Genomic DNA, 18,610 nt, shown 5'->3' with positions numbered 1-18,610 from the left:
TATCGATATGGGGCTTTCAATTATATCAACATAGATATTTTTATAATACTTATGCGAAATTTCAATCATATTGAAGCCATTCATGAAAATAGGTTCAAATATCGAGTATCCCCAGTTCCTATTCAGTAAAAAACCGACACACAGAGAAATTGTAAACACTATTCTTTGATCTCAAATAAGCTGAATTTAAAAGTAAATAGATTTTAAAATTAAATTGTAATTAATCATTAAAACTCACTTCATTTGAAAAACAAAAGCATATATTTCAGGCGTTACATATTTTACGTTTTAACGGCCTTCATCGATAGATAACCAGTGTGTACAAATAAAACGTAAAGGCTTATCGATTGCTGCTTGCATATTATCGTTTTGCGAAAACAAAAGAGAACTAAGAGACGAAAAAGCAACAAAAACACGGAAAGTCACAAAAAAAGTGCGTAGCAATTAAGAGTCAATTAATAAAATTCGCCGTGTATGCGCCTATGACGAGTGCAGGCCAAAAAATATGGATGATGTCCCCGTCAAAATAGTCGAACGCTATAAACCACCACCCCCAGTATACCAATTGCCCCCGACTATTGCGAATCGTTTGGCCCAATACAGAGACAACTACTATGCGGAAGAGCAGGCATTTCACTATGACTACCAGCTGGAACGAAGTGTACTCAGCAAGTGCCAACACTGGCGTCGCATGCGTCAGCAGCAGCAGCAGGCGCGTCAAATGCGGCTGGAGCAGCGCAAACAGGAACGTCAGCGTGCGCTTGAGGCTAAACAAAAGGAAATGCTTGGCGCTGTTGAATACCCCAGTGCAGCGGAGTTGTCCTCCGATAGCGATGATGATGAGTTAGCCATAGAGTCGCCAACAGCAAAAACCGCAGCAGCAGCGGTCCCTATAACAACGACCTCAACAACGTCAATTAGCGACGCTGAGTCACGTGAGAAACTCAAACCAAAGTCGATGAGCTCGTGTAATTTCAATAATATTCTGCAACCCACCATACTGAGCAACGCCGCAACAGCAACACCAGCTGTTACACACCATAAACGCAACAGCTCATTAAACTATGCAGATTTTGAGTACAATATGAACTCGACGCCATTCGATAATATTGAGATGAAGACGATCAATGATTTGGATATACTGGCGCAGGTGCTACACCAGACACAATTGACTCAAAAGCCACTTGCATCAAACGAGGCGGAACAGATAAGCGAGCCGGAGAATAAAAACGAACAGCAGCAGATGCAGCCGGAACTGGAGCTGGCTGTTACGACCCTGGCCGAAACCAAAGCGACGCTAGACAGCGTCAATTTCCAAGTACACTGTGATGATGCCCAAGGCATTCCAGCCATGTACCCAACTCCCTTGTATAACACTCCTACTCAGCAATCGCAGCAGCAGCAACAACAACTCGTCTATCCACACATGGTCTACAATCAGCACTATTATCCTCAGCAGCAGCAGCAGCAGCAGCAGCAGCAAATTTATCCCAATCACAATTACTTGCAGCATAGCTATATCAATGGCTATAGCACACCCACTCAACTACCCCAATCGGTGGTGCCGCCGGGTAACAATATTAGTATGCTGTCACCGAACACGTCGGAAGCAGATTTAAAATCGAGGAGCGTGCCTGACATACTACGAGAATTAAAAACGGAGCTGCAGCAAGCGGAAAAGCGTCGCATCCGTCTGTACAGCCACAATGAGGATGAACAGCAGGCCTTGGCATTAACTCAGCCCCAACTGCCACAGCAACTGTCCAACAGCCAGCAGAACAATGCCAACATATTCCAAGAGCTGACTGTGCCGGCACAGAAACTAGCGCAGCGCATCAGCTCCATGGGCTTCCCGCTCGAACGAGTGGCAAAGGTGGTGAGCCTGTGTGGCATCGATGATAAAAAGGTACGTTAGTATATCCTAGGCAGAGTATATGCCATGTCTCATTGATTGATTTATTGCTTTTACATACCATTTAGATAATCGAGCACCTCATTCCATTGGGCGAGTTAATGGATCTCGGATTCGAAGAAACAAAAATCTCGGCGGCTCTTTTGAAATTTAATAACAATAAGGACAAAGCATTAGACTATTTAATTAAGTAGTTCAATTCAATTAATTTGATATGATGGCCGCCCCGGCGCTCCAAGCAGCTAGAGGCGCGGATTCCAATACAAGCATCCCCACTATATACTGCAAACGTATTTTTGTTTATTTGCATAAATAATTGGAGCTACCACAAAACATAATGCTAAATCGCTTAAGTGTACATAAATATATATATTATATATGTGTGTATATATATTCATATATATAATATATGCTTTAATATATGCATATACTTTAGAAAACAGCAGAATAAATACAGCTGCTTATTGCTAAGCGCTCGACATAGTTCAATTCATGCCCAACATTAGTAGATTTATAGCATGCTCGACATTGCCGTCGGCCAGAGTCAAGTAGTTAACATTTTGGGTGTGATTTATGAAGCCCATTGCTGCCATGGTGCGCAACTGTTCGGTGAAGCGATGTCGGCGATAGCAACGAGGCAGCACATCGCTGTCATCGCCAGCATCATCATCATCATCCTCGGGCTCATCGACAGCTGCAGCCGATTCACTGGTATCTGTGGCTCCTGACTCCATGTCCATGTTCTCCACAGCTGAAGAAGGCGGTTGCTGCTGCAGTGACTGAAAAGCCCGTGCCAGCTCATTGCGCAAGAGTTCTGATGAGATGGCAGCAGCACTGCCACCTGTAGTGCCAACAGCAGCTGTACCACTGGCAGCAGCCGATGTGCTGGTGCGAGGTCGTTCATCGCTGAGTGCCTCATCTACATTACGTTGAGCTATGTTTGACAACGAGTTAAAGGAGCTCATGTCGACGCGGGCCAAAGCATTAGCCAACTGTTGGCGACTGATCTGTCGTATGTTGGCCAGTTCATCTCTACGATTGGCTGCTAGGGTAGCAGCTGCTGTGCTGCTGCTACCACCACTGCTGCTGCTGCCGGCACCCAAAGAGTTCTCTTCCTCCGATGAGGTTGTGGACTCTGAGGCAGCTTGTTCCTGAACTAGAAATGAAAATGTCATAATCAGGCATGAGAGAATTCCAATTCAGTGAAAGCACTTACACTGCGTGGCAGAACTGTTACGTGCCAATTCCTTACGTATGGTATCGACTATAAATGAAGCTGCATCACAAATTAAAGGATAATCTCGCACCAGATTCTGCACCACCTCCGGCTCATGAAGCATATTGAACAGCACCGAGTCGCGAATCAGAGCCTGAGCACCCAAATTACGCCGAAATTCTGGATACTCAGCTAAGATTTTTTGTAGTATGTTAAAACGGGATGTGACACTGATTTGCAAGTGTGAAGTCAGTGAAAATAGCTCCTGTATGTGCTTAGTGTTGATATCGCTGGCGGCAGGCGGCTCGTATGGTGTATACGATTTCATTTTACGGAAACAATGAACAATAGCGTTTGGTTTCATTGTGCTTGAAAGCTTGCAGTCGTCGTTGAGCAGCTTGCCCAAATAGCATATATCTGCATTGAAGAGCACACAATGAATTGGCGTTATTGCTTATACTAAACGTGTACACACATATATAGTATATAACTATATACATACCAAGTTCATTGGCATCGAACTGCAACTGCAGCTGCTCGGTAATGATCTTCTTCAAGTATGCCACATCCTGTTCCATATCAATATTGTGCACGGGATAAAAGTCACTCAACTTATTTTTAACATGCACACCAGCGTATACAGTACTCGTAGTCATTTTCGTTTTGATATATTTTTCTACTTCTTGTATTCTGTATGCTTTGTTTTGAAATTTATTTGCAACTGCGACTCGTCGTCTCGTAAAGTGCGTAGCGATTAACGATAACTGGTATGCAATATATCGAATATACATACGCAGAGCAGTGTTGCTCTACTTTTGAAATATAATGATCGTCCAAGTCGTTATCGATTGATTTTGAATATTCAGAATTTTAGACTTGTTTTTCTGTACACTTTTTTGTTTGTTTTTTTTTTTTTTTTTTTTTTTTTTTTTGAAATGGCTAGCATTGAGACTCAAACGGAGAGTTCGCGATTGCAAAGGCATAATATCAAAAGAACATCGGAAGCTCAGAAAGCTTTAATTCCGAACCAAGATAGCGAAGATCTAACTATTAAGTCCTGTGAATTTGAAATTTTCGGTATTGTGCACGGTATGTCATGACAGTAGACAATACTATGAAAATTATGTGAAATTAATAGTTATCCAATTGCAGATGTTTCATTTCGACATGTAAGAAATGTCTTTAATTGATTGTCCCTTATTACGTTAATAATTTAATTAGTATACATTGAGACGGGCTCAAAAGCTTAGCATTCGCGGATGGTGCATGTATACCCAGCATAAAACAATTAAAGGACTGATACAGGGGTACACAAAAAGCTTCGAAGCTATGTAAGTTGTCAAATAAAAACAAAACAAAACCATTATACCCTGATTTCCCATTTTCAATGGGTTCAGGGTATAAACAGACATTAATGATGAACTTTTAGGCGTATTTGGTTAAGATATACTGGTAGCCCGACTAGCCGTATTGACAAATGTGTATTTGGCCCAACAGAGGAATTGAAATATTTTTCCTACGATGCCTTTACCATTCTCAACTTTTTGCAACAGCAATAAAACCGGCTTATCACATTCAACTGCGTAGTGTGACCGTTTCATGATATTGGCAAAGAGTAAATTATATGGGGACACTGATTCACCAAAGTGCAACGCTGCGTGATATACAATCAAGTAAACCAAACGGCATTGCAGTTGAAATCGTTTCGCTCATCGCGGCCCGTGACCAAACAATAAAAACAACCTATTCAATAGAATATTCTGTACAGCAAACATTTGGAATAAGCATTAAATAAAGTGTGCATTGAAATAATAGCTACATCACATGAGTGAGCTGATTGCCACTTTCAACACGCGCAAGACTTTCACTTTTTTTCCTGAGACGATAAATGAAAAGAAAAAACAACAACAATTACCAATCTACACAAATAAGAGCGCAACACCTAGGAGGAAAAAATGAGAAGACAAGCGGGTAGACAACAGCATAGCTAGATACCTAACTGAAAACGCGACGATATAGATATTTTGTTAAAAATAGTGCATAATAATAATAAACCACAGAAATGCAACAGCAGCAACAGCGATAACAACAATAACAAAACCCCTGCATGGCTGTGTGAGTGTGTAATTTGGCATGTATATACATGCGTGCCTATGTGTATGTGAGTCAGTACGTGTATGCAAGGGATAAGAAATTAACCAAAAAGCGGACTATCAATTTGTCTCTCTGTCTGTCTGCATTTGTCTGCCTGTGTGTGTGTGTGCGTGTGTGTGTGTCTATACATGTGTGCGTGCTTGTATTTGTATGTGTATGTACGTGGAGTACAGATTTGGGTCAATTTAAAATTGTGAGTGAAAACATAAACTTCATTGCATTTTTGCTAAAAAAAACACATCAAGTATCACAACATGGACAGCAGAATACAAACGACACAACAGCAACAACAATCATCTCGGAATTCGCAGCTCACTGTCAATCTGGGCGGTCCAAATGCCACTAGTTCTACAGAATCCAGCGCACCACCACGCGTTGACATCGGTACGACTGGCGTCAGCAGTGGAAGTAGCAGCAGCAACAGCAACATAAATAATAACAAACGCAACAGCAATAAAAACAAGAACAACAATGGACATCAACGCAGCCATAGTATAACCAACGCAGCGGCCACATCGTTTGTAAATCTCTTCGATGGATTCACCTCACGTGTTTCGACGGCTGTAAGCGTTGCCGGCAGCATCACTACCAATGCCATGGAACGGAGTCATAGTGCAGCCAGTACGCCCAGCTCAACACATTCTGGAATTGGCGTGGGTGCCGGTTCGATAGCTAGTCTTACGAGCATGGGCTCGCTGGGTACAACAGCTAATGCATTTTACTCCTCAATAGGCAGCGCTCTCAATTCACTCACATCACCAATAACAGCAGCAGCGGCAGCGGCGACAGCAACCACAACAGAGGTGGTGGTAGCTGCAGCATCGGCCATCACAAATCATTTGAGTTCGCCTACCAGTGGCACACCCCCGCATGGTCTGGGCGTAAACGATGAGGACTGCGATGATAACGATGAGGAGGAGGAGGACGAGGATGATGCTGTTGACAATGATGGACATATAGCAGCGCCGACACCATCCAAAACGTGGGCTGAGATCAGATGTGTTGTCCAAGACATTCGCAAGGATCTGTCCAATCTATCGACGATGGTGCCCACCAATGTTCAGTTCCGTCATCTATCCGATGGCCGTGCACGGTGCTATTTCCTGAGTACACCGCCACACAACTGGGAGACCACGTTGCTCTTTACTGACATCAACCTGCGACAGCATGACGAACAGCAGCTGCAGCAGACCAGTGGCGTTGACATTGATGCTGCCACTGCCGGTAGTCCAAGTGGAGCAGCATCACCAACAATAAACCTTCCATCGTTTCATTTTGGTCCACAGCCTAAGCCCAGGTTTGAAAACTTGTTTCCTTGACTGCTGAAAATTGTATAAAACTTGGCTTTTCTTTCATAGATTGATTTGGCAAACACTACTCCAACAACCCATACCCAGCAGCCAAGTGGGAAGCGGCATAGGTGGAAGTGGTGGTGCCTATCCATGTGCTCGAGAATACCAATTGATGCAGGAGCGCAAGCGTTTGTCTACATGGGGTATTACATCGTATGAACTGCATAAGCCCAGCGGCAAATTGGTCTTTCCCTTGCTTAAACGATCTGTATCAATGCCTGGACACGGGATATAATGTGAGCAGTGCATGTGGAGCGTGCATTTAGTCATATATTAATACATGTTTTTATTGCTTTGCATTTATTTTGGCAGTCTGGTCTGCTTTTTCCCACACAACTGCGAACATGCCCCGAGTGGACGGCTTTGGATCCACTAAATCTGCCCACAGAACTCCGATCTGATTGCTCATATCAGTGACTGTGATATCTGGGTAACGCACACGCTAAGCGGTCATGAGAAACGTTTGACGTACACGAGAAGCGGCCGACACACGTTTGCGGATGATGCATTAAGCGCAGGAGTGCCATCGTATGTGATGCAAGAGGAGTTCAGTCGCTATCAGGGCTATTGGTGGCAGCCGCACTCAGATGATGGCATCTATCGTATTGTTTACGAGGAGGTAGATGAAACGGATGTGTCCCTTTACACATTCCCTTCGTCGACGGCTGTGCCTGGCGAGGTGGATGAGTATCGCTTTCCACGTAGCGGCACACAAAACGCCAAATCCAAATTGAAGCTTGTTCAATTTGTGCTCAACGAAGCGCTGCTAATTAGCGAGATAACCATCAAGGATTTACCCTATTCCTTGTCGGCGGTGTTTCCCTGGCTGGAATACGTCGTGCGTGTCGGCTGGACACCGGATGCCAACTAGTATGCGACAAATCTTGTGAGATATCAATATAGCACTGTACTTATATTCTATTTTGAATTCACAGCGTCTGGATGCAGGGTCTTAATCGCAAGCAGCAGCGCTTAGATGTTATGCTAATACCGCTGGATAACTTTTGCGAATCGTACAGTAGTCAAGTGTCCACGCCGACAGATTCCATTGGGGATCACAGCTGGCGCAGTCCATATAATCGCACAATAACGCCGCTGCAGGTCATATATACCGAGCAGTCAGAGAGCTGGATCAATGTGCATGATATGCTCTATTTTCTGGAAGTGGGTGATACGAGCGTCACCTATCTATGGGCCTCTGAGGAGACGGGCTTTAGACATTTGTATCTTGTCACCTCCAGCTTACTATTAACTCATGTCAATGGCAGCCAAACGGATGCGTCGGCTGCCGCAGCCGCTGCTCAGCATCCCAGTTTTGTGGAGGCAGCCGCACTGCAGCCACGCATCGTTAATAAGGTGGCCCTGACGAGCGGTGAATGGGAGGTGCTGGCACGTAATCTATGGGTGGACAAGCCCAATCAATTGGTTTATTTTGTGGGACTGCGCGATACTCCATTAGAGAAGCATCTCTATGTAGTTAGCTTGCAGCGTCCAGAGCACATACGTCTGTTAACCGAGCCGGGGTACTCATATCTGGTGGAGTTTGATGATGTAAGTAGTAGCTCCCCTTAAATGACCAAGTGACTGACGTAGTCTTTGTGCATATCCATTGATAGCTATGCCAGTTAATGTTGCTCGTCTATTGCAATATCCAACGCCTTCCAAGCTGCAAGGTGATGCGTGTCACGCAAACCTGCCAGAATGGCGGTGTCAATGGTATACAGATCTCTTTGGTTGGATTTTTGCATGAGGGCGGCAAGCCGGAACCACAATATTGCCCGCAAATCTTTCGCCCACAGCTGCCATCAGGCGATATCGTCTACGCCATGGTCTTTAAGCCTCACAACTTTCAATTGGGAGTTAAATATCCCACGGTGTTGAATGTCTATGGCGGACCAGAGGTGCAAACCGTTAACAATACATTTAAGGTAAGCTCCCACTATTCAATAAATTCTTTAAATAATCATAATCGCCATCAGGGCAAACATCAGTTGCGCATGCATATGCTGGCTGCCCAGGGCTATTGTGTGATCTGCATTGATTCACGCGGTTCCAGGCATCGTGGCATACGTTTCGAGAGTCATATTCGGGGTCGCATGGGTCAAGTGGAATTGACTGATCAGGTGGATGCCCTGCGCATACTCTCGGATCAACTGGGATACATTGATATGGACCGAGTTGCCATACATGGCTGGTCCTATGGTAGGGCTTGATGAAATCTATCAATTGCTATGTATATATATATATATATGTCTATATTATGTTCCCTCAGGTGGTTATTTAAGCTTGATGGGCTTGGTGCAGTATCCGGAAATCTTCAAGGTGGCCATTGCGGGAGCACCAGTCACGAATTGGGAATACTATGATACAGGCTATACGGAACGATATATGGATATGCCCAAGTGCAATGAAGCGGGATATACAGCTGGCTCGGTACTCAATTATGTGCATGCATTTCCCGACGAGTGAGTGTGAAGAATTGGCTGATTTTTCAGAGCGATATAATACTCCATCTATCTCTCTACTTTCTCTAGGGATAATCGACTGCTGCTCATTCATGGTCTGATCGATGAGAATGTGCATTTTAATCACACGTCACGACTGATCAGCGCTTTGAATAAGGCAAACAAGCCCTATGCATTGCATTTGTTTCCCGAGGAGCGACATTCGTTACGCAATTTAGAATCGAATAAGAACTACGAAACGAAATTATTATCATTCTTACAAAACTTATGAGATTCATAAAACACGCACGCACCCCACACAGCATCCTATTACATGTAATATCGTAATTGTTGTTAAATTAAATCTTTTTTAATTTTATGAAATATTTTAAAAATTTGCAATATAATTAATTAACTGTTGCCCTGCCTCTGTTCAATACTACTCTACTCTCATTGTAAGTAATTTTAATTAATTATTTCTACAAATATTCAATTTTTATTATTATTTTCCTCATACTTTTACACACTACATACTCTTAATTTACAATTAAATTGTGTTCCTATTGCACAACTGTACATTTAAAAAGATAAATCTAAGTCGTAAATCTCTTGTTTTTTTGTTTTAAAAGTGCTCCACTTCTCAATTATCCCATCCCGCACAAACTATTTACAGCTTGTCATGCTGATACCGCAAGCCATTAATTAACGATAGTTGTCTATTTTAACGATATATTTATATATATCTAGAATTGTATATCTGCTTATATTCGATAAACAACTTGCAATATATGTATATTTTAAATGAGTTCAGACCGAATGAAAAAAAAATAAATTAAATTAAATATATAGTAAACCATAATAAATATTTAGCTGAAAAACATCGCTTAAAAACTTTGTGCTTTTCATGTGAAGTATAGTGTAAAACCATAATATTAAATAAAAACAAGTAAGAAGGCTCCAGTCGAGACTGCTCGACTAGGAGATACCCTGAACCCTCCAAGCTGATATTCTAATCAGTCTGGACTTCTTTTATGCACACATACATACACATGCACTTATAAGCACGCGCTCTGCTAACTGCGCAGTAAGCAGCGACTGCGCTTGGGCTGCGCTGCAATGTGGGCAATATTATGACAATTTATTTGTTGAATAATTTCTTTTGTAGACATACAATCTTAATGAAACTTTCAGATGGTTAAAATATGTGTACATTCCCAAGCACAAGTCTCTAGTACTTGAAATGCGTTTTTTACGAAATGGGGGCGAAAAGGGCGTGGTATCCAAAATCTGTAAATTACAAAATGTTTGTGTCCATTAACTCTATATACAACGCAAATTTGAAGTCTCCAGGTTTAAAAGTGTTCAAACTAGGCTAAAAAACCAAGTCGATTTTTCGATTATTCTCGATAAAAAGTTATCGGGTGAGTTATCGAAAAATAAAAGCAAACTCGTACTGCCTATGGTATACACGAGTATGCATGCCAATTCAGCTCTCTAGCTCTTATATCTTCTGAGATCCTTTGCTCATACGGACGGACGGACGGACAGACGGACAGGGCTATATCGACTCAGCTCGTCGTCCTGATCAAGAATATATACTTATGGGGTCTGCGATGATTCCTTCTGCCTGTTACATACTTTTCACAAAACCATTATACCCTGATTTCCCATTTTCAATGGGTTCAGGGTATAATTACCCTAAACTCTGTTGACCCAATAACATATTTCACGATCAACAAAATTCGATTTCCAAAGAATTTACGGCATCTCGCATTTTGAAATAGTTCAAGCTAAAAAGCAGTTCACCCCCTTAAGGGCAATTAAAAGAGAATTAGATTTTTTGTTTTCAAAATAAATAAATTCGTTTATTTTAAAATTGGTTAGTAACTTAAAAATAGTTTAACAATTAACTTAAATTATCCGTCGGGTCTAGAACTAAATGTATCGGTGAAGATTCTTAATCAGTCTGCTAAACTAAAAACTAATATCCAAGTATAGGAGAGCTATGGCTGGGAATGACTTTAGTCGACCTCCTCCACGGTGGGTCCCCTTGTAACCGGCACCACCAAAGCCGCCCGCCTGCTGGCCACAGTTGGCGTTGTTGCTCTGTGGCTGACCTTGTTGGTGCATCTTGGTCATAATTGGGGAACAGTGCTGCGTAAGTTCCTTCAGTTTGTACTCGTACTCGTCCTTGTCGGCTGTGGTGTTGGCGTCCAGCCACTTGACCGTCTCGTCGCACTTCTCGAGTACAGAAGATTTCTCGCTCTCACTGAGCTTGTCGGGGAGTGGCTCGCCCACGGCCTGCTTCACGCCGAACACGTAACTCTCGAGGCTATTGGTGAGCCGAGATGCGTTGGCGCTGCTTTCATCCTCGTCGGCGTAGCGCTCGGCCTCGTTACCATGCGATCGATCTCTGCCTGCGAGAGGCGGCCCTTTGTCGTTCTTGATGGTAATGTTCTTGGCTTTGCCGGTGCTCATCTCTTTGGCTGATACGTTCAGGATACCTGCATTGGCGTCCATGAAGGTGACCTCGATCTGGGGCACGCCGCGCGGTGCTGGCGGAATGCCCGACAAATCGAAGGTGCCAGGCATTGTTGTCTCGCGTAAGGGGCACTCTCGCCCTCGAACACCTGAATGGAGACACCTGGCTGGTTGTCCGAGGTACGTGGAAAAGCTTCGTCTGCTTGCACGGGATGCGTGTTGCGCTCAAATCAGCTTGGTCATCACGCCGCCTGCCGTCTCGATGCCAGCGAAGCCGATGTAACTACGCAGCACGTCCTGGATCATGCCGCTCTGGTCGCCGCTGAGTAGGCTGCTTGGACGGCTGCACCGTAGGCCACCGCCTCGTCGGGGTTGATGGAAAGGTTCAGGCTCTTGCCGCAGAAGAACTGTTGCAGCAAGTTCTGCACCTTTGGAATGCGCGTCGAGCCGCCGACGAGCACAATGTCGGGATCTGCTGTTTATCCATTTTGGCATCGTTCAGCGCCTTCTCCACTGGCGCCAGTGTGTTTGCGGAACAGATCGGCGCACAGCTCCTCGAATCTCGCTCGGCTCACCTTTGTGAGAAGTCGTGGCCCTCAAACAACGCATCCACCTCAATTGTCGCCTCTGTGCTAGACGAGCGTGCGCTTGGCTCGCTCCGCCGCAGTGCGCAGGCGACGCAGAGCAGGTTAGAGCGACAAATCCTTCTTGTACTTTCGCTTGAACTCCTCCGCCAGATGGGGTGACCAGTCTGTTGTCAAAGTCCTCGCCGCCCAAATGTGTCATCACCGGCCGTAGCTCGCACCTCGAACAGCGAACCCTCGTCGATGGTTAAAATGGATACATCAAAGGTGCCGCCACCCAGATCGAAGATGAGCACATTGCGCTCTCCCTTCAGATTCTTGTCGAGGCCATAGGCCAGTGCCGCCGCCGTCGGCTCGTTGATTATCCTCAGCACGTTGAGGCCGGCCTATGGGCCTGCGTCTTTGGTGGCTACGCTGCGAGTCGTTGAAGTAGGCGGGTACTGGATGACTGCGTCTGTGACGGTCTGGCCCAGATACGCCTCGGCTGTCTCCTTCATCTTCGATAGCACCATTGAGCTGATCTCCTCAGGTGCAAAGCGCTTCTGCTCTCCCCTTAAATTCGACGCCAATCTTGGGCCCGCCACCTTCGCTGACTACCTTAAAGGGCGGTGATGTCCTCTACTTTTTTGGATCGTCGTACTAGTGTACCAATCAGACGCTTCCTCGAATACTGGTGTTCTTGGGGTTCATCGCCACCTGGTTCTTGGCCGCGTCACCAATCAGACGCTCCGAATTCAGAAAGCCACATAGCTGGGCGTCGTTCTGTTGCCTTTGGTCATTTGCAATGATCTCCACCTTCGCCATGCTGGGTAGACACCCACGCAGGAATACGTGGTGCCCAAATCAATTCAATAGCTGGCATTCCTGTTTGTTTTGTGTTCTGTGTTCTCCTTTCTTTTCTCTTCTGTCCAACTTAGTTGTTGTGGAAATGGATTTCCACTTTCTCTTTCTTTACTTTTATAACTAACTTTTTCTTTTAACTTCCTTAACCAGATTAATTCGACTTTACTTTGGTTTCAAATTATTCTGTTTGTTGTATTTTTAGCTTGTTCAGCTAGTCGCTTGTTTGTATTTCGCTTCTGTCTTTCGACTTTTCAGTTCACTTGCTTGAATTGAATTGAGCCAAAGAGCGAACTTCTGCCGTATTTATACTCTGGCGCTCTCTGTTCGAAATTTCGCGACGCTCTCCGATCGACTCGAATGTCATTTCCCCTCCGTTGTGTTTGCGAGTGAGTGCGAGAATGAGCGGATTAAGCGCCAACGCATTAACAGAGAGGTGGTTGGAATTGCCTCGAAGGGCCTTAGGGCAGAGAGTAACGGCTGTTTGTGTATAAAAGCTTGACCTACCCCAACAATTGTCATTTCAATTCTAGAAAATTCATTGGTGCTTCAAGTATTCTCATACTTGAAAGGAATGCTGACTTAAATAGGAACTTGAACCGACATCACGTTTCAAAATCGAAGCATATACAGTGGAACTCTGTGTTTGGCAGTCAAACACAGACATATGTATGTTTGTATGTATGTTCATGTGTATATATGTATGTACATATACTCACACATACATACATATGTACATTAGTTATGTACTGTGCACGACATATGTATGTATGGATAGGCCATATAGAAGAATGTAGGTGCATGTATACATACATGTATGTATGTCTACATGAAAATAGCTCTTTTATTATACAATATTTGAAAGTTTTTTATTGGCGGATACAGCCATGCCCTCTCGCCCTAAATTTTTCAATACCAATAATTGCTTAGGCGAATATACACCATTGAACGTTATTATGACGTTCTGGAAAGTTTGATGAAGATATTCGCACTACAAGGAGTTTATTCTACAAATAACTTATTGCTCACACCGCATCCTCAAGCGCAGTCGCCGCTAACTGCCGCAATTAGCAGAACGTCTGTTTATGCTTGCGGGTGGATACATGTGCAGTGTGGGTGCATATTGTGCATAAAGAATGCAGAATGGTTAGTATATCAAACTCTTTGTGTTAATTTAGAGCTGAAGTGGAGGAACTGGAGTGGAATCATTCAATCAATATGCTATTATCCCTAGTCTCTAGTGATGTAATGATGTATGCTTTTCCCTACAATACATATGTATGTTATGCATAATAATAAAGACATTAAACGTGGATATTTGCGGCAGGTGATGCCAAGTTGTCTATTTTAGCATTAAATATACTAAATTTATTGTACCAAATATTTGGTTAAGAACAGTGATAAATCTTTTGGTGCCATTTTGTAATTGTGTTTAATGCGAAAGGAGTATTGCTAAAGATGTGAGGACTTATAGGCAAAAATTTCGGGATTGCTGGCTACAGTAGGCGGAGATTTCAAGTCGTGGATAGCCCTGAGACGAAGACGACAATAATAAGGCGTACTGCAGAATCTGAAAATGTAGTATAAGTGTAAATTTATAACAAAAAATTCGTGTGTCCCCTGTTTTCTGTCATTTTTATACCCCCTGAAGCCATTGAAAATGGAAACCAGGATATAATGGTTTTGTGAAAAAGTATGTAACGGGCAAGAAGGAGATCATCGCAGACCCCATGATATATATACGCTAAAGCACGCGCTCTGCTAGCTGCTGCGAGGCTTAACCCGGCTGCGCACCAGTGTTGGCAATAATATAAAGAATTTATTTGTTGAATAATTTCTTTTGTAGACATCGATCTTAATAATGAAACTTTCAAAACGTAATCCTTATGGATCATATGAATATGTGTGTACATTCCAAAGCACAAGTCTCCTAGTACTTGAAATGCGTTTTACACATAAATTGAGGCGAATAGGCGTGGTATCCAAAATCTATGAAATTACAAATCTTTGTATCGTTTAACTTTATATGCAGCACAAATTTGAAGTCTCCTAGGTCTAAAAAAGTTCAAATTAGGCTGGCTCAAAGTTGATTTTTCGAATATTCTTGATAAAAAGTTATCGGATGAGTTATCGAAAAATAAAGCAAATATTTACTGCCTATTAGGTATGCACAGTATGCATGCCAAATTTCAGCTCTCTAGCTCTTATATCTTCTGAGATCCTTTGCTCCTCATACGGACAGGACGGACGGACGGACGAGACAGACAGAGATATCGACTCAGATCGTCATCCCTGATCAAGAATATATATACTTCATAGGGTCTGCCGATGGTTGCTTCTGCCTGTTACATGCCACTGAAATACCATTATACCCTGATTTCCCATTTTCAATGGATTCAGGTATAAAAAATAAAATAAAATTTACATCACTAATGAGAAAAATATGAAAAATATTATAAAGGAATCCAAATTCACATATGAGAAATATTCGTTTCATTATTGAGTTAAACATGTAAAAATCTTATCGATAAATGGGAAACCAAATATATGTGTACACGTGATTAATAATTAATGTACATCGACAATAATTCTCCATAAATGTCATTATCAAGGAAGAAATTTTAAGTTCAACGTTTTACAGCATCTCACCAAGTTTAAACTGAAAATTTGTTTCCTTTTTTCGAAATTAAAGACAATTAGATTTTTTCAAAATAAATTAATTCGTTTATTTTAAAATTGGTGCTAACTTAAAAAATAGTTTAACATAACGAAATTATCCCGTCAGGTCTAGAACTAAATGTATCCACGGTGAAGATTACGAATCGGTCTGCTAAACTAAAGAAACTAATATCAAGTATAGGAGAGCTATGGCTGGGAATGACTTTTAGTCGACCTCCTCCACGGTGGGTCCGCCTTGTAATTTGCACCACCAAAACCCGCCCGCCTGCTGGCCACGGTTGGCGTTGTTCTCTGTGGCTGCTTGTTGGTTGCATCTTGGTCATAATTAGGGGAACAGTGCTGCGTAAGTTCCTTCAGTTTGTACTCCGTACTCGTCCTTGTCAGCTGTGGTGTTGGCGTCCAGCCACCCGACCGTCTCGTCGCACCTCTCGAGTACCAGAAGCCTCTCGCTCCTCCTCTGAGCTTGTCGGGGGTGGCCCACTGCTCCACGGCCTTGCTTCGACGCCGAAGACACGTAACTCTCGAGGCTATTGCGAGCCGAGATGCGTGCTACTTCTCGCATCCTCGTCTGACGCGCGCTCGGCCTCGTTTACCATTGCGATCGATCTCTGCCTGCGAGAAGCGGCCCACTGTCGTCTGCGGTGATGGTAATGTTCTTGGCTTTGCCGGTGCTCATCTCTTTATTTGATACGTTCAGGATACCCCGGTAGTCCATGTCGAGGTGACCTCGATCTGGGGCACGCCGCGCGGTGCTGGCGGAATGCCCGACAAATCGAAGGTGCCAGAGCATTGGTTGTCTCCGCGTAGGGCACGGCTCGCCTCCAATTTTTGAATGGAGACACCTGGCTGGTTGTCCGAGTACGTGGAAAAGGTCTTCCGTCTGCTTGCACGGGATGCGCGTGTTTGCGCTCAATCAACAGGTCATCACGCCGCCTACCGTCTCGATGCCCAGCGAAAGGGAGCCACGTCCATAACAGCCGTCCTGGATCTTGCCGCTCTGAATTAACCGCTTAGTATAGCTGCTTGGACAGCGGCGTAGCTGCACCGTAGGCCACCGCCTCGTCCGGGTTGATAAGAAGGTTCGAGGCTCTTGCCGCAGAAGAACTTCATTTGCGGCAAGTTCTGCACCTTTGGAATGCGCGTCGAGCCGCCGACGAGCACAATGTCGTGGATCTGCTGTTTGTCCATTTTGGCATCGTTCTAAGCGCCCTTCTCTTTGGCGCCGGTATTGTTGCCGGAACAGATCCATTTTGACTCCCTCGAATCTCGCCTCGGCTCACCTAACTGATGGCAGAAGTCGTGGCCCTCAAGCAACGCATCCACCTCAATTGTCAAATGTGCTAGACGAGAGCGTGCGCTTGGCTCGCTCACTTGCGGTACCGGGCGACGCGGGCAGCGAGGATTAGAGGCATAAATCCTTTTTCTTGCTCACTTGAACTCCTCCGCCAGTTGGGTGACCAGTCTGTTGTCAAAGTCCTCGCCGCCCAAATGTGTATGCGGCGTAGCTCGCACCTCAGACAGCGAACCTCGTCGATGGTTAAATGGACCACATCAAGGTGCCGCCACCCAGATCGAATGAGCACATTGCGCTCTCCTTCAGATTCTTGTCGAGGAGCCATAGGCCAGTGCCGCGCCGCCGTCCGGCTCGTTGATTATCCCTCAACAACGTTGAGGCCGGCTATGTGGCCTGCGTCTTTGGTGGCTTGGCGCTGCGAGTCGTTGAAGTGGGCGGGTGTGATGACTGCGTCTGTGACGGTCACGGCCCAAGATACGCCTCGATGTCTCCTTCATCTTCGATAGCACCATTGAGCTGATCTCCTCGGGTGCAAAGCGCTTCTGCTCTCTCCCTTAAATTCGACGCCAATCTTGGGCTTCCGCCACCTTCGCTGACGCTGTAAGGGCCGGTGCTTGATGTCCTCTGCTATTTTGGATCGTCACTTGCGACCGATCAGACGCTTCCGCATCGAATACTTTGTATGTTCCGGGTTCATCGCCACCTGGACTGCTGGCCGCGTCACCCGTCAGACGCTCCGAATCTGTGAAAGCCACATAGCTGGAGCGTCGTTCTGTTGCCTTGGTCATTGCAATGATCTCCACCTTGCCATGCTGGTGAACACCCGCGGGGAATACATTGCCGCAAATCAATTCCAATAGCTGGCATTCTGTTTGTTTGTGTTCCTGTGTTCTCCTTTACTTTTTCTCTTCTGTCCCAGCTATAGTTGTTGTGGAAATGGATTTCCTCTTTCTATTTTTTACTTTTATAACTAACTTTTCTTTTTAACTTCCTTAACTTTTTGAGATTAATTCATTTACTTGGTTTCAAATTATTCTGTTGTTGTATTTTAGCTTGTTCAGCTAGTCGCTTGTTTGTATTTCGCTTCTGTCTTTCGACGTTTTCAGTTCACTTGCTTGGAGTGAGCAAAACGAGAACTTCTGCCGTAATTTATACTCTGGCGCTACTCATTCGAAATTTCTCGACGCGCTCTCTCGAATCGACTCAGTGTCATTTCCCCTCGTTGTGTTTGCGAGTGGCGAATGCAGGCGCGATGGCAACGCACGTTAACAGAGGGGTGGTTGGAATTTTCTCGAGGCCTTAGGGGCAGAGAGTAACGGCTGTTTGTGTGTAAGCGACCTACCCCAACAATTGGCTATCATTTCCAATTTCTAGAAAAATTCATTGGTGCTTCTAAGTATTCTCATACTTGAATAAGCGAATGCTGACAGACTTGTTTTCGACATCATTTCCAAAATCGAAGCATATACAGTGGAACTCGTGTTTGGCAGTCAAGCACAGACATATGTAATGTTTGTATGTGTATGCCATGTGTTATATATGTATGTACATATACTCTTACATACATACATATGTACATACATATGTATGTGCACACATATACTTAACTGTATGTATGGATATACATACATATGTATGTATGTATACATACATA

General features: G+C 44.2%; 4 protein-coding genes and 1 pseudogene across 4 annotated transcripts; 3 read left to right on the top strand and 2 right to left on the bottom strand.

The window, feature by feature from the left end:
• The first annotated feature begins 109 nt into the window (after positions 1-109).
• Positions 110-2,401, top strand: LOC6574445 (transcription factor SPT20 homolog). The gene is made up of 3 exons (XM_002000456.4): positions 110-192; positions 258-1,906; positions 1,981-2,401. The coding sequence occupies exons 2-3, from the start codon at positions 506-508 to the stop codon at positions 2,104-2,106; spliced, it is 1,527 nt and encodes a 508-aa protein (XP_002000492.1). The 5' UTR covers positions 110-192; positions 258-505; the 3' UTR covers positions 2,107-2,401.
• LOC6574444 lies at positions 2,193-3,902 on the bottom strand. The gene is made up of 3 exons (XM_002000455.4): positions 3,631-3,902; positions 3,129-3,545; positions 2,193-3,068 (listed from the first exon to the last, which is right to left on the bottom strand). Exons 1-3 carry the CDS (start codon positions 3,782-3,784, stop codon positions 2,398-2,400), a joined length of 1,242 nt encoding a protein of 413 aa, XP_002000491.3. The 5' UTR covers positions 3,785-3,902; the 3' UTR covers positions 2,193-2,397.
• A 150-nt stretch (positions 3,903-4,052) lies between these two features.
• Positions 4,053-4,980, top strand: LOC6574443 (acylphosphatase-1). The gene is made up of 4 exons (XM_002000454.4): positions 4,053-4,217; positions 4,281-4,297; positions 4,350-4,459; positions 4,558-4,980. Exons 1-4 carry the CDS (start codon positions 4,064-4,066, stop codon positions 4,685-4,687), a joined length of 411 nt encoding a protein of 136 aa, XP_002000490.2. The 5' UTR covers positions 4,053-4,063; the 3' UTR covers positions 4,688-4,980.
• Positions 4,981-5,218: 238 nt separating this feature from the next.
• On the top strand, positions 5,219-9,683 carry LOC6574442 (dipeptidyl peptidase 9). Its single transcript, XM_015167452.3, is given in 11 exon segments — positions 5,219-5,945; positions 6,015-6,579; positions 6,641-6,821; positions 6,823-6,870; positions 6,947-7,009; positions 7,011-7,504; positions 7,570-8,185; positions 8,251-8,562; positions 8,614-8,836; positions 8,907-9,099; positions 9,169-9,683. Coding segments are annotated over 11 exon segments (3,306 nt in total). The 5' UTR covers positions 5,219-5,536; the 3' UTR covers positions 9,371-9,683.
• Positions 9,684-11,008: 1,325 nt separating this feature from the next.
• On the bottom strand, positions 11,009-17,823 carry LOC122756999 (annotated as a pseudogene).
• Between the last annotated feature and the right edge of the window lie 787 nt (positions 17,824-18,610).

This window comes from Drosophila mojavensis, unplaced genomic scaffold (genome assembly GCF_018153725.1).
Source record: "Drosophila mojavensis isolate 15081-1352.22 unplaced genomic scaffold, ASM1815372v1 contig_231, whole genome shotgun sequence".
NCBI lineage: Eukaryota > Metazoa > Arthropoda > Insecta > Diptera > Drosophilidae > Drosophila > Drosophila mojavensis.
Note: the sequence above shows the minus strand (reverse complement) of the source record. Positions and strands in the feature narration are given on the sequence as shown.